The 16,491-nt window shown below is 30.6% G+C and overlaps 1 protein-coding gene across 2 annotated transcripts in view; it reads right to left on the minus strand.

Moving 5' to 3' along the window:
• LOC148232090 (uncharacterized) overlaps positions 1 to 16,491 on the minus strand; it is a 42,862-nt gene that overhangs the window by 24,854 nt on the left and 1,517 nt on the right. Inside the window, exons 2-3 of one of the 2 annotated variants that reach the window (XM_088193756.1) lie at positions 16,328 to 16,483; positions 13,422 to 13,542 (exon numbers count right to left, since the gene is read on the minus strand). In XM_088193756.1, coding sequence (XP_088049882.1) covers positions 13,422 to 13,461 — 40 coding nt within the window. In that variant the 5' untranslated portion in view covers positions 13,462 to 13,542; positions 16,328 to 16,483. Of the gene's footprint in view, positions 1 to 777; positions 917 to 13,421; positions 13,543 to 16,327; positions 16,484 to 16,491 lie in introns of those variants that run through there. The other variant, XM_088193758.1, reaches the window with a different exon arrangement.

Below are 16,491 nucleotides of genomic sequence, written 5' to 3' on the forward strand. Positions count from 1 at the left end.
TCATATGTGTCGCGTATCGTCATCGTCGGATGACGGGACAAAGTAATATTATTTTAATAATAAAAAAATATCACAAGAAAATGACAATAATTATTTATCGTATTAATGTAATAAAATGGCGTGATTTATTTTGCAAGACAAAAGAAATTTTTGAATTTTTTTAAATGGAATAATTCACTTCAAAATTAAACTAAAACTATAATAATATTTTTTAACACTATCTGTGTAAAAAATATTAATTCATGGCTAGAACAATTGCTAATTTTTATTATACCTAATATTTTTATGGTAAATTCATAGTTATAGATAAAAAAATTAGGGTTATTCATATTTTTTTAAATTAAATAAAAATGAAATAATATATGATAAATTTTATAAATATGGCAACAATATTTTTCCCTTAAGGTTTTAAGCATAATATTAAATATTTATTATGAGTACAAAAATAACTAGCAAATAAAAAATGTTTAAAAAGTACATGCGTCTATTAATTTAAAACTGTCTAATGCTAATGCGTATTATTGTGTATGATTTTAGTAAATCACAATATTTCAGCGGTAATATTTAATCGATTTTCTATATGCGGGATTTTCCGTTATTGAAAATTAAGAAAATTTCAAACAGTATACATATGTATATAGTTTAAAGAATCAGTACTAAAACGGTTGACATTTACACGAAAAAATTTGCTTATATTTTTATAGCAAGAAAACTCATTGTGTAAAATCATGTTTTTAAGTGGATCAATTTATATAATACATATCGATAGGTACTCACCGGAAAAGTAGCATCCATATCCGCATGCTTCACAAGTTCACAACAATTAGTAGCGTATCAAATGCACCACAACATACTCGTACATGGACGCGAAATGCTCTCCTTCGTTTCGCCGCTGAAACGGAAGTGACGCGCGCGAAATTCGAATTGCATCTCCCGACAACGGTGTCTTTCGACTCAAGCTCAGCGCCAAACTAATTTATGGTTATGCATTAAAACGCGGTCCCGACTTTACCTTATTATGGTACCAAATCCCACACATATTCGCCAACCGGAGGCGACTGGACAGAGCGTTCCGGCGAGCGCTGTCACTTTTCAACTGAACGAGCGCCGCCGCTAGAACGATTAAAACCAATAAACAAAGTACGATTTACCGATAACAACGCACGTGTTGACCAGCTTACTAAGAATAATATCAATATTAATCAGCTAATCATAACTTGTATCTTAACCGTTAAAACATCAAATAAAAATTGGAATAAAGATAAACATAATTTAGTGATCTAATCTTGAAAATGTATTGACTCTCTAAAAAGATTATATTTTATTTAATAGAGTACGCTCGGGATAAGGATTCCGGTTTGTTATTGTGTGCGTGAACTGTGTGGCTCAAAACAATTTCGCTCAGAATATTTAATTTTTTTATTTTAAAAGAAAATATATCTTTATTTAACATACATACATCTGAGCTAAGCTGGAAATTTCAACGGACAATTAAAAATACATTATATAATCGAAGAATCCAGACAAAAAAATAATGAAGTCCTTAGCTATTCTTCAAAAGCAAAAAGGTATAAAATGGGGAAAGAAATTATTCGCAGATTGTTTAATGGCTCGACGACTCTATTAAATCATTAGAATCCATTGAATAAATTAAAAAATTATCATTGGCGCAACGATAAGAATAATAACTTTTTTAAGCCTTACAGAGAATAGTGTAAAAAAACCAACAACGTACGGATTAATGGAAAAATAATTAAAATATTTTAATCCACGGGTAAGAGAACGAATAACTTACAGTGTATATTTGAAGCCTTGATATCAATTAACCCAGATATGCCCAAGAAATTTTGTTCTCTTAAAATTTCATTTATAAATAAAAAACAGTGGCACGAGTTTAGTGACCTACCCATGGGACAGTGGGCATATCTGGATTTTAAACCAATATCAACACAAAATTATTTAAAATAAATCACTAGAGAAGATCGAACTTCTGTGCCACACTGCACTTTAATGACGAATACCAGCGTTGACGAATCAGCGACTGTCCTTAAAAGAGAAAGCGAGACAATGAAGTACACGCTACATCGCTTCTCCCTCTTATATACATGTACATGCACACAATAACAAACCGGCATCCTTATCCCGAGCGTACTCTACTATTATTTAATAATTAAAAATAAATATCAAAGAAAGTGACTCTCAAAAATCACAAACAAGGATCTAATAGTACTTTTACAAGAGATAACTGCAGGTAAAAGTATAGAATATTCTTTGTAAAGGGTCTTTAATAATATAACAAGGTAGGGTGGCCAGACGTCTCGTATTTACAGAACACATCCCATTTTTTTAATATTTTATCACACTGTCCCGTTAAAGTTCGTTGGGACAGTTCAAGTATTTATAAGTAAATAACATAATTGAGCACAAAGTGCTGCCGGAATAATGCGGTGTGATGTCCAAGATGTAATGCTTGAAGTATTCTCTATTTTTCAGAATATATACTAAAAACAACCCTAAGGATCTTTGAATGCTACGATAAAATATTGTCGCATTCAAAGACAATAATTAGGATATTAAAAATGTTTAATGGACTCAAATCATTATTTATATTTGAAGAAAAGTCACCCAAGTATTTAATCAAAAAAATTTTAAGCAAGTGTTATGTATGGTTTATGCACAGTTTAATAAGTGCTTTACACCCACAAATTTCAATTTATGAAATATATAAAGAAAATAATAAGTTTAATCTAAATTAAACATGAAGAAAATTTTATTGCAATAAATATTAAAAAAATAATTTATGATAATAGTACTTTTGAAAAGCAAAAGATTGATATGAAACTTGATTGTCATATTTGAGGAACGAGAGAACCTTTAAGCAAATATAAATATTTTAGTTGAATGTTATTGGGAAAACCACTACACTATGAAGAAGTACAATCTGAATTAGCAATAGAAATAATGAAAATTCTGTTTTAAAACAGTATATTACTAAACAAGTAAAAGATGGCCAAACAAAATGGATGAAAACACTATGCAATGATAAAAATGGAGCAATTGTTTCATCATTTTCAAAGTTTAAATTTTATAGTTACTGATTCACATTTCCTGCGCATAATGCAAACACAAAAAGAGTTTTTTCTATGATTAAAGCACAATGGAGAGATGAGAGCAATAGATTCGATATTAACACAATGAAAAAAATAATATTTATATTATGTAACTATAGCAATATCAGTTGTGAATTTGTTTTTAAATTTAATAAGAAAAAACAAAAGATTATAAATAATGGAAATGATTTATAAAAATATATTTGATTTACAAAATGTGCCGTTTGTGTTACAATAAAATGTGAAAATATCTTCCCGTTGAAATGTCAAGTATTCGTATTTTTTAAATCAAATGTCTTGTATTCGTATTTGCTTACAATTAATCGAAGCCTAATTTTATCTACATCGCTTTCTGCTACAAAGTAACAGGCTTAATACTTCCTGTCTTAATTGGGTTATGCTGATTCATGAGAAGTGAGACAGATCTTCACTGCCGTAATGTAATGTATATCTATATTTTTATAGACCTTTGTTTACATTATGTTTTGGTACATTTTATGATTAGTGGGTTAAAAATTAATAAATAAGTAGATTTATTCAGTTTAATAAATAAAGCTTCTTTTTATTCCAATTTCATATTAAAATGATAAATAACGTTTGATTTAAAAAAATCAATACTACAGTTATCTATTTGACAGATCTTAGATGGTACACATTACTAGCGATTTTATTTTACATAGTTACACTAAAAATACTATACAATGTTTGCTTGAAAGGATATTTACGTTGTGTATCTATACTAAAATATTTGTTTGATTTTATTTAAAAATGAGGATAAGCTTTAAAGGATAAGATAAGAATAGAGGGTCAGATTTATTTTCCATTACAGTACAATTTGTATTGAAGAATTTAATTTCTTATACATCGATATGTATATAATCGAATAATGATATTAATTGGTATTATTATTTTGCTTATGTCATGTAAAAGAATATCATTGACTCATACTTAACCTGGATGATGACTAAATATCGTATGATAGTGATTCGTCATAGTTGTTGGGTTTTTTCTCTCGAAGTTTATATTTACATATATGAGCATATCGATCATAAAATGTGAATAGTAAACATTACTATCACCAGATCAACACATTGAAAATAGTCAAATACAAACATAGCACCCGAAATGACAAAAAACAGGTCATGATAACTTCATTAATAAGAAATTTAGTTACCGAGAAATAATTATCAGTTTGATTTATTATGCTACTTATATTTAGATATTATTAAGAATATTAAAAAAAAGTTTTACGTGTACTTAGACCGAAATTACTCATATTCTCACAATGATAAAAATAACCAAAAATTATATTGATTGTTAAATAATTTTTATTGCTAATATGTTTTTATTATTAAATATCAAGATAGTGTGACAACTTGGATTTACTGATAAGATATTCTAAAAATCGCCGAAACATTTTATAAATAAATTTAGCTGTAAAAACAATTCCACTTAACAAATTATTTTTATCTACGTGATTTAAATGTTTTACTTGTGACATTGTAAAATAAAATTTACCATGAGAGAAACATACAATCCTGTCACATTGCAACGAAAGTTTTACGTTTTTATCAAAGTATCAGTATAACGAGAAACCGTAACGTCACAATGAAAAATAAGGTGGCTAACAGCGTAATAGACTTCTTAAACATCCTGTGCTCTTCCCACGTACAATATGCGGAATGCCTCAAACGCCAATTATTATTGCCGCGGTCGCCGGCTCCTCCACTTCCAATATTTCGTGCAATATTTTAATGCCGCTCCAACAAATTGTGTTTCACGGACAGATTGGATGTAAGTCGGAGTAATTGATTGCGCCGCACACATTAATTAACCCATTCTCGTCCGACACGGACCGATATGTAAATGCGCAATTCGAATATAAGTCTCTTTTTGGACGCGGGCACATAATGCGAACGCCCACCGTGTTAGCGTTGAAATTCAGTGCGACGGACAATCGGAGATTTTAACAATCTAACAGATTGCTCATGATGTGAGCGGGAGGGGAGAGGGGAGCTTGAAGTCGTTTAGTAATGTGATGTTTACTACATCAATTTGGGAATTTTATGTACTACAAAAAATATTACTGCAAATTAAATAAATCCATTCTAATTCTAATTAGCGTTTCCATGAATAAATGAATTGTCTGGATGAGTCTTAGGATATAATTGTGAGTTGATAGTTGTGTTACAGAGTGTGAAGGAGTGTCGTAATATGATCTATCCCGAAAAGTCTTCTATGCCTTTGCTCTTCATTAGCTTTGACCATTTGTGTACTGGTTTATTTCGACCAATTACGTTGTGGGAGATCTCCACCACCATAATACACACTTCGTGTACTGAGGAACTACAAAAAATTTTGCTGTGCTACAGGTTGGTATGATCATAGTTCATAGATGACGACTTTTTATATGACTATGTGCTCATAAATAATCTCTTATTATTCACGTAACTATGAAACTCCTTACATTGATAAAAATCGCTTAAGACGGGGATGTATTGTTGACAAAAGCATTATTTTATATATCTACCGATGGCAGATGAGTACATATTAGGAAATTTCTATGATCCATTACAGAAAAATATTTGAAAAATAAAGCAATTTATTTAACTTTTGGATTTTGTTTTCAGACGCTTATTTTTGCTCTCTGAAACTGACATCATAAATAGATTTGCGACAGCCTAAGTAGGAGGTCGGGCCTAGCCTTAATTCACATAGTGTACTTAAAGCAAAAGCTCTACTTTGTTAAGATCGTTTATTTAAATATTTCATTGTGACATGATCGACGTGAGTCTAATAACTTACAACAGTGTTACATTCGATACCTACAAGTTTTATGTTTCTAAATTCATATTTTTATTAAATATATATATATAAGGAATTAACATTTTTTAATACAATATGATTTTAAAAGTCTGTGCGTTGTCTATTATATAATCCGAAGTACACCGCTTATCACAAAGTTTGTCCAAACTTTACATGATTTTTTTATTGAGGCATTGATTAGATACACTTTTAGTTCATAAAAAATGTATTAGTTTATGCTAGAATAGCTGGAAACTTAAATTATTGACAAATTTGTAACTAACAGTGACGTGGTAAAAATAAACATTACATATTGTCAGTATTTACTGAGAAAAGATTATTATTACATATACATTAAAACGTTATTACAAATATATAAAAATAATTATTATTATTTTTAATTGTATATATATAATTAATCTTAAATGGATATGTCCGATTATGACTCCGACTCGGCTTTTAGTATACTAAGTATCAATTAAGCCTCGAATAATATAAGGGCATCTATATATAAAGGGTGTTTTTTTAGAGGTTTGTTTTTCGAATTGGCAACACTTTATCCAGCGACAGCCAATTTTACATCTGACAGCTGATTTGTGCTTAGTTTGATTTGCCATTTCATCATTAATAGAGTTATTTATTTCGAAAATTGTGGTTCAGTTCGCGAAACCTACCGTGCGCACGTCCATTTTACGATCGACATAAACGTCCATCCGAGCAAGTAATTTGAATAACCATGGATCGTTTTCACACCACGCATACTATGCATCCGCAGAGACGTCGTACAGTGCGCACCGAAGAAGTCGTTTCTGCTGTGAAGCGTAGTATTGAGAAGGACCTGAATAAGTCGATTCACTATCATGCACAGCAATTGGAGCTGTATTCATTTACTATATGAAAGATTTTTTACCGGCCAGAACGTTACAGTCAATGGAGAGTATTATAAATCCATGTTTACTGACGTTTTCGTTCTCCAATTGAATGGCATTAATGTGGAAGAGCTTTGATTTCAACAAAATGGCAAAACATGCCACACATCGCGCCCCACAATCGATTTATTGAATGAAACATTCAATGAGCGCAAATTTGGCGTAATGGACCTGTGAATTGGCTTTCAATATCGTGTTATTTAACACTTTTGGATTCTTTTTGTGGAGATATGTGAATTCGCTAGTCTACGTCGATAAACCAGAGACAATGAACGACTTGGAAGCCAACGATGGCGATGTTCGGCGCCAGTTGCTCGAAAAAGTGATCGAAAATCATATATAAACACTAATGACATAAAATTATCTTTTCAATAAAGCCATGACCATGGCCATTTGTATATGTTTTATTTTATTTTAAAGTTCTATACCACTAAAAAACACACCCTTTACTATCATACTTCAATGTAAGTCGAATTTATTTTCTGTCTGAATCTGATTTACTTTTATCGCAATTAATCTAAGAATAGATTGTCAAAATTTTACGTGGCTTTTAAAATAACACAAATCGTTTCTTTTTAAATTCTTATTTATTAATATTTTATTTTACAGAACGTCTGGTACGTATTTTTGGTGTCATATCTTGCCTTTTTTATTGTACGTATTTTAATGTTACTTACAAAAGAAAATGACACATAAGTGTTATTAATTTTTTAATTGTACAACTATTTGCACACCAAAATATACTGAAGGAGTTTTGCTTATATTCATATTTCCAATCATAATTATTTATTTCTTATTACAAATAAAATATTAAATTTATAAAAAAAAAGTTCCCTCAAAATGTATTCAAGTCATATAAAAGTTTTAGAAAATCAAGACATAGATAACAAACAGAAATATCTACTTTCATTAATTTTGATTCAATCAAAATAAAAATAAATCAACTAAACGTACAAAAACTTTACTGTAAAATGATTTTTTTGGGTTGCAATAATGCTCCTCCAGAAAGCTATAACAGCAAAAGTCTTACCAAATAAAACACGAGTGAAGTCGTTATGCTTTTAGTCACACGTCTAGTATTGTTGTACATATCCTTTTTATTATAAAATAGTCGCCCACGACTTGCCACCTGGAAGCTACGCTTCCACTAATGAATTTACTAGAGGTGGAGCCAAACAATAATGCTAGTGATACTAAATTGGCATACTCTCCCGTTCGATCAAGCTTTGTCTAATTACCAGTAAATGACATCATCGCCTTATAAAGATTTTTGGACTGACAAGAAACTTGCAGACTCACAAGACTCACAATTTGTATATGCGTGGTTTTATCAGTGAATTCTTACTAGTAATTCAAGTAAAATATAACAGACAAACTACACTGTCAATCAGGCCTTTTTTAGTTAACAATTTCATGTAAATATATTTATTACTTAGAAATAATAATAAAAAAGAAGTAATTAATACGATCTCATTAGGTATTTATACTTATTTTTCATTGCAACTAAAGATAAATGAGTAGATAAGTAATACGCGTTAATATTGAGCAACATCTTGATTTCGCGTGGGTAGTTGAAGATTTTATTACACTACCACTTCGTTTGGATTGCTACGCCATATTTGTCCTTCTATTTACAAACACACACATAAGAACAGTTCAGTATTATAACATATTAACATAATTGCCGATAAAAACATCGTGAGAAATTTTGATAGTGAATTTTTAGTAACACCTTGGTCTATCGCCAAAAGTGATAATATTTTTAATTCGCAATTCAAATATTTTTCAATAATAATTTATTTATATTTACTACAGTTATTAAATAGTAATAATAGCTATACAAAAAATAAATATACATACAAATAATATTAAGTTAATGGAATATAAAACTTGACACTATAAACTAGTCACCCACCATGACAGTTATCAAAGGATGCAAATATATCATTGTACTGTTATATACTAAAAAAAAATATATAATATTTTCAACAGCTACTTTAAACTATAACGTCTGTTACGCATTATCTTATTCGTAATAATTAAAAAATATTAAGAAAATTAATTAGTAGGAGTTGGTATCTCAATATCTCTCAGCGATGATAAGAATATTTTTCAAATACTAATAAGTATCAATATAAACCAAAACTTGTATTTAAAATAACAAATCACTTACATTGAATATACGATTATAAATAAAGAAATTGCTTTAAGATGCATATGTATATAATACGTACAAACATAAATACGAATTACTTGTACTGACCTTTGCGTTTAACTTCCAGTTATATTAAATAATAATATTGAACAAAACCTGATTGTTACAACATCATAAACGTCTAGTAAATTACTAGGGTTTAAATTAAATTTTCTTATAAGGTTTATTATTACACTCACTATAGACACTACTGATGTAATTTAATTAATATCTAATGTTATTAAATATTTTATTGAAATCGAAAGAACTTATTGTATTATTAAATGAACATCAAATCAAATAGTATAATCAGCTCAGTATGTTTTAATAGACAGTGTTCGTTAATGCAATTTAATTACTATGCCCAAAAAATAGGCGACACGTCACATTCTTTGGTAGACCTCAACGGGAAGACGACGATCGGCGGCGCCTCGTCCGCCGATCTCTCATATCATATTTTTTTAACAACGTTTAACTAACTGTAAACACATTCAATTAACTAATACTGCAGCGTCACAATCTGCGAATATTTGCCACATGTCCCTACTTGTCTTCTAAACAATACAAGTTTAAGAACGAATACTAAAATTTCACTTCTTAAAAAAGTTATATTGATCTAGATGTTATATATAATACTTATACAAATTAAATTTTAAATTATGATGATGGATAAATAATTGAGGTAATATGTGTTTTACTCTCAAATGCAAAAGAACAAGAGTGTAAGAAGTCATGGTTAAATATTAGTCCTACACAATCTAAAGCTTTTCAATACTTAGATGATGCTGTAAAGTGTTTAAGATACATAACATTTTCAACTTATATGTTGCGAATTTATACTTTATTAATAGACAGCTACATTTAAGTAAAAATCAATCATTTTCTGTAGGTTTGTATTTACGTGTGATGTTTTTTCCTTTTAATTAGACGGACTTATCCTTATCCGTACCATCTAATCCAGATAATCGAGGTTAAACTGAAATTATATACTATTAAGATATATGATGCAACTCAACTCAACTATTTTTTTAAATAAGAATCAACCGACAACCTACATAATATTTTTTTAAATGCTACTTTAACACCAAGGCGTCCTGTAAATGTTGTATATTGTGTTTCATTCGCGAGTTTTTGGTAAGACAGGCATTTATAATCAAAATTTAGTTATGAGATTTTAGACTGAAAATATTTACTACTTATAAAGATGAGCTAATAGTAAAATAAAAAAATAATCCTATAATTTGTGCCGGATAAATAATTTTTCGTCATTACTCTTATTTGTATACATACATACATATATGTTCCTACGTTTATTAATGATATAATTCATATTATATTGTGTTGTATTGAAGTTTATCATTTCTCATAAGTTTTTTTTATGTTTCGGATTAAAGTAGACCAATGAAATTTTAGATTTCGAGGCAATAAATTTTCTCATAATATTTAGGTCTTTCCAGAGAGGGAGGAGAGGGGACAAATTCCCGGGGCCCGTTCTTTTTGAAGGGATCAACTATGAAAAAAATCAAAGCAAGAATATATTTATAAAAAAAGTAAAAACCGACCTCAAATAATGAATCTGTACTAACCTACAGTTGTTTGAGATGTATTTAAGGTAAGTTCCTTTAGGCCTTTTTTATATATATTATACAAGAAATAAAAGAAGCGGAACATTGCCTTCAAAAGCACCTACTTTCTAGGTAGTACTTTCACAATAAACTATCATATATTATTCAAAGGGACAGATTGTAGTTTTGTGACGCGGCTCTGTTTGTGTTAAAATTTGTGAGTAATTAATTGTTGACTTTATTACTTTTTGAACGTTTAAAAAATATTAGACATAAGAGTAAATATTTAACGAATGTAAATTAGTAACAGTAAATTTAAGTATTCGATCTGAAAATTCAAAACGATTACCTAAGGAAAAAGCAAGGAAATAACAAAAAATCAACAACAGCGCAAACTGAATCATATAAATTTAATGTTTTTATACATTGTATTGAAAGTAATTTGACAACTAGATTTAATGCAGCGAAATAAATAAATAATACATTTAGTTTCATGTGCTTATTTCTAAAAGAAAATTTAGAAAATATTTATTAAAATATGTCATTTCAATTAAATCATATCGGACTACATTTTCACTAGTAGATATATAATTTTACAAGTGAAAATATAAATTATCTGGCAGGTGCTAATAAAATTATATAATTTCAACTTTTCTATTTGTAGTAATATATATATATATGCATACTTATCATTATTTATTTACATCCGATGTATAAGTTTTACAGCGAATGTGTATTTTTTGGTAAAGTTATATTTTCACTAGTTAAGTCCAAATACATTTTTATATTATAAATATGTATTTTTACTGGAGAAAATATAATTTAACTGCGCTAATATTCTGCTCCAAAATGTCTATGAAACTCAATCTGACAGTTGCGAAACGTCCATTTGCTGTTAAAATCTAAACCTAACCTAATGAAAGTTCTAAAACTAATTATAGTTGTAAAACCTTCATTAGGTGAAGTCCAAAATACAAGCTAAGCCAACTCATCTCTCAGGGCAAAATAAGCGGAAGAATAAGTACAGACAGACATCGCATCTCACATATTGCTCCACAGTTTGTCCGCACACGACTTCACTCTTCCGGCTCTGGAAGCCGGCTAACGAGTCACAACTTGTTCAAACTTGACACTGACTATCTCAACGGATCAGACTATCGGACTTTTTACTTGAAATGGATGTAGCGGCAGCAGTTGCTGCCATAAAAAGTCATTCGCCGTACTTTTTGATCACGCCTCGTATATTTACTCTCAAGAATAAATACAGACAGACATAGTACCTCACATATTGCTTTACAGTTTGTCCGCATTTCGATATTACACTATGTTTTTAAAATATGATAGCTATCCTTACTGATATCAATATAACTTCTAATGTAAATGGGCTGATCAAAGTCTTTTTAAGCAAAATTTTGATCAATAAGAGAGCACAAAAATAATTATCACTTCTCAGAAGTCAAAAATTCACGTCAAAAGCAATAAAATCGTGTCGGCGCCGTCGCAGTTGGAACGCTCGGTAACGAGCGTTCCCACTGCGACGGTGAAGACACGATTTTATTGCTTTTGACGTGAATTTTTTACTTCTGAGAAGGGATAATTGTTTTTTGTGCTCTTCAATTAATAAAAATTTGGTTTAGATGTGCTTTATTCGATTCTCACTCATAATATTGTTATAAAAAGTCCTAATATAAACACTTGATAATCGAGCATTTTCACCGCACGATATTACTGCTTTTGATTTAGACTGGAAATTCACCTAATGGCAACACTGAGCAGCATTTTTAACAATCAGGTAAATGTTATGAGTAGATATGTTTAATGCCTAATTAAAATATTTCGCATAAAATATGCTTTCAGAAAATACATCGCAATGGTGGCTACTTTTATATTTATTTGTAGCATAGAAGAGCAAACTATTATTTATTCAAGAAATTAAATTACGATGTTAAAAAATAAATAAAATGCCATTTTTGTCATAAGGCTCGGACTCATTGTTTTCTAAGCGGCCCTGATGATATTCACTATGGAAAGTCATCGATGACTACAAAATCCTTCAAATATCAAATGCTTCTCTGCAAATGGATTAATTGCACTCATGTGACAGCAATAGCCATTGGTAGACCACATCTAATATCCCACTCTCTTTATAAGCAAAATACCAATGGCAATCGTTGCTTTTAAAATGCATTATGCATCGATAAACGAATTGATCAATGCTCGTTGGGAGCCATTGCGCGTTCGCGACTGTGCCGCACTTTATATGCATAAATATGGAAGGCGGTGGGCGTTTAGAGAGGGCCAACAGTCAGTTGTTTAGACGTATGGAGAATAATATTACAAATTAGGAATTTGCCACAATAACTTGCGACTCAGGTGCTCGCTGACATCTCGGAGCGCGACGAGGCGTTAACGCGACCCACCTCGTGGAAGACACAAAGATCGTGATGCTAGGGAGTTTGCGATTGAGAAGGTCCAGGAACAGCTTCGGATTTAATTATAACACCTAATAAGATTATTGACACGAGCCATTAACACTTCTGATCTTATCAACATAGTTTGAATCAATGTTTGACGTGGATTAAGATTAGATCTCCAGACGAATGGAAATCTGGTAAAAGGCAGTTGTAGATAAGCGAAGAACTCTTTATTGTTAGAGAGGATTTATAAAAAAAATATTCAATATCTCTACAAGAGGAAGCACGGAACGTATCTATATTATATTATAACAACTTTTAGCTAAGAGCCTTGAGATACAATAAATTGTGTTCTCGGCGTAGCACGTTTTGAAGTAATTGAAGGGCGATATCAAAAGACTTACCTGCATACTGTAGAGTGCCCCCAGAGAGTCGCGATTGCATCCCTTATTCTTGACTGTCGTAACCAAACCGTCAGCTTGCCAGACACAATGTTTTCGGTGATAGCTGCGATGAGCTGAAACACTTAATGTGGGATGGTTCACTGTTTTTAGATGCCATTATACATATTTAATAAATATTTTTTTGCGCATTTGTAATAAGAATATGTGTATATGTTACAATGAAGCTATATTTTCACTAGTAAAACCTAATTTGCATAGCTCAGCTAATTAAAATTTATCAAACAATTGATTCATAATTTCTCTGCTCAGTATCAGTAAAACATAAAAATATCTGTTCACATTTGTATGCGTATTTTCACACACGTAATTGTGACGTCACATCGTTCGACAAAATTCTACAATATTTAAAAAAATTAAAACATATCCAAACCTAACTTAAAGTAATATAATTAGCGCTCAAAAAGTATAGTTAGTCTTAGAACTTTCATTAGTTCAAGATAGTTTTGGTTAATTTGTTAAGGTTAGGTCTGGGTTTGAACAGAAAATAAACGCTTAGCAACTGTCAAATTAAGTTTCATAGACAATTTAAAGAAGCATATCATTGCACTAGCGCTAGTAGAAATATATACTATCTACCAGTGAAAATGTATTCGGATATAATTTCACTGAAACGCCAGTGAAAATATAACTTCCTCAGTAGCACACATTACTGTAACATATATAATAGCTAGATTTTTAACTATCACAATAATTATATTTTTAATAAATAAACATATTGGCCGACTTTCCGACTCGCCTATAACTGTCGCAATTCGGCTCCTTAATACGCTGGCAATGCACATTGATCTGTTTAATGTCATCTACGAGGAGCTGGTCCGGTTCGTATCATTTAATTTTGATATTTTATGATTTTTTGCTTGCTTCTTTATACATTTTATTTTAATTATATATGTTTTTGTGTATTGAAATAATACAATTAGTGTTTTCGACCATTGTAACGCATTGGGGTAAAATATATAAATAAATATATTAACAATGTGGAGTATCGTAGAAATCAGTGGATAACCCATAAATTGTGATCAATTTCTTGGTTGCAGTAAGTCTACAATCTCATATAAAGACCTCTAACATCCAAATATGGAAGACTCATAGTAAAATTAACCCAAAATGGGAGATTCATTAATATAAATCGATTATTAAGTATATTCTGACACGTGCAGCTTATAGTATTTTAAATTATGGTTAAATGAAGAACACTATTAATAAAAATTAAATGCTGTCTAAAAATGTATTAATCTATTGGTCTTAGTTTTTTAGAATAGTACTAAAATGGGCAAAAAAGTTGGAAAACTTCAGAACGCCATTCCGGTATTAAATTACATATAATTATTATTATAGAGACAATTTCACTCAATGTAAAATATTTTTTTATGTTTTCATGAAATGCTGCAAAAGTCAAGAATAGAACGAACCATTTATGCTTGAATTTTATCAGCTAAAATAGTGACTAATATATAATTTTAATTCGGCAAGGAATTAAATGGTCAGAGTTATGGTTAGAATAGAAATAGCATACGGTCAGAATTTAAGTAATGAACGGTCATAATTAAATTATTTAGAATCAGAATAAATTTTAAAGGTTATAATAAGTATAGCATACTTTCAGAATTAAAATATAGGACAATTATGTAAATTTAAAAAAAATTAATAGACATATCTCGCTTGTACTAAAACTGATGGACATGTTAGGTGCGAGCGAAGATATTTAGAGCTACAAACGAAGCAAGAATAACGACAGAGCGGCAGCGGAGAGCACGCTTGACGTTTTCGCCCATGAAGATGTTTGCTTAGAAGTTTATTTGTATCACGCATGTTTACATACATACATAGTTGATATATCTACAACTACACTGGGTTAGTTTATGGGGGGCCACACGGGAGATTTGCTCAAGGCTTATTAGAGGAGCGTACATAGATTGTATATATGATAGTAACAAGATTGGCATTTGCTCAGAGCGTCTTCAATAATTCACAAGAATTTCATTTTAAATCTAACTTTGAATAATGTTTCTTCTCATAACTTTCACAATTAATTATCCGAGCAGCGACACACCTGTGCAAAATCTGATCCGCGCCTGCACTTTGCAAGGACCTCCACATCGCGAGGACCTGTACAAAGGGCGCGTAGGCGCGCGGCCTTCCAGTCGCTGGCCACTTGTCTGGAAACCACTCACTCCCACTTGCCTCGCATTTTTCTACCCCCGACCGAATACCTACAGAGGAATATCTACAATCTAGCGCGGTGGTAACGGTGAGACGTCTCGTGACCAGTTAGCCCGTGGGGTTTTCGTACGACTTCCGCGTGTTATTACATGGCCGTACAATGGTCACCAGTCACGTCGCGAAAATAACTTGTCATCCCATAATATGCACATTTTATTGGAAGGATAAAATCGACAAGTAGTACGAGCTGTGTTGCAAAATACGTAAACGTCTAGATAACGAGCTTAATTAATAACACAAGAAAACAGGTTTGGTTTTAGTTAAAATTTAATACTAAATAAGCATAACCATTTTCGCAAAAACAGCTTATGTAAATTACATAATCGTGTAAATTAAAAAGCTTTTAAAAGCACCATTCGCTTCATTATTTTTATGATTTCTGAATATAGTGTATATAGCCATTACTATATTAAGTAATCTACTCCCACCTCAAAATATTATACATATAGAAATAAAGACGATAATTCCAAAGTGATATTATGTATATAAACAAGGAAAATTTAGTTAAAATGCAATAATGGTTATTACAAAAACCAATGCCAAATATATTAATAAATTAAGTAGATAAGTTATGCTTATACATTATAAATATTATTTTTATAAAAAAAATATTGATATTGTACCTTCTTAATCCCCTCTATGATCTTAAAACATGGTCATTTAAATGCCCTTTTTATCTAAACCGGAAAATAGCAGTTTGTCCACAATTCTGGTACTTTTGATTGCCTTGTGCAAATGACGTAGAACTGCAAGGCAATTTTTCTTATTTTCCTCATGACCTAGTGGT

This window comes from Plectrocnemia conspersa, unplaced genomic scaffold, assembly GCF_051122295.1.
Source record: "Plectrocnemia conspersa isolate PC_06_02 unplaced genomic scaffold, ASM5112229v1 ptg000009l, whole genome shotgun sequence".
NCBI lineage: Eukaryota > Metazoa > Arthropoda > Insecta > Trichoptera > Polycentropodidae > Plectrocnemia > Plectrocnemia conspersa.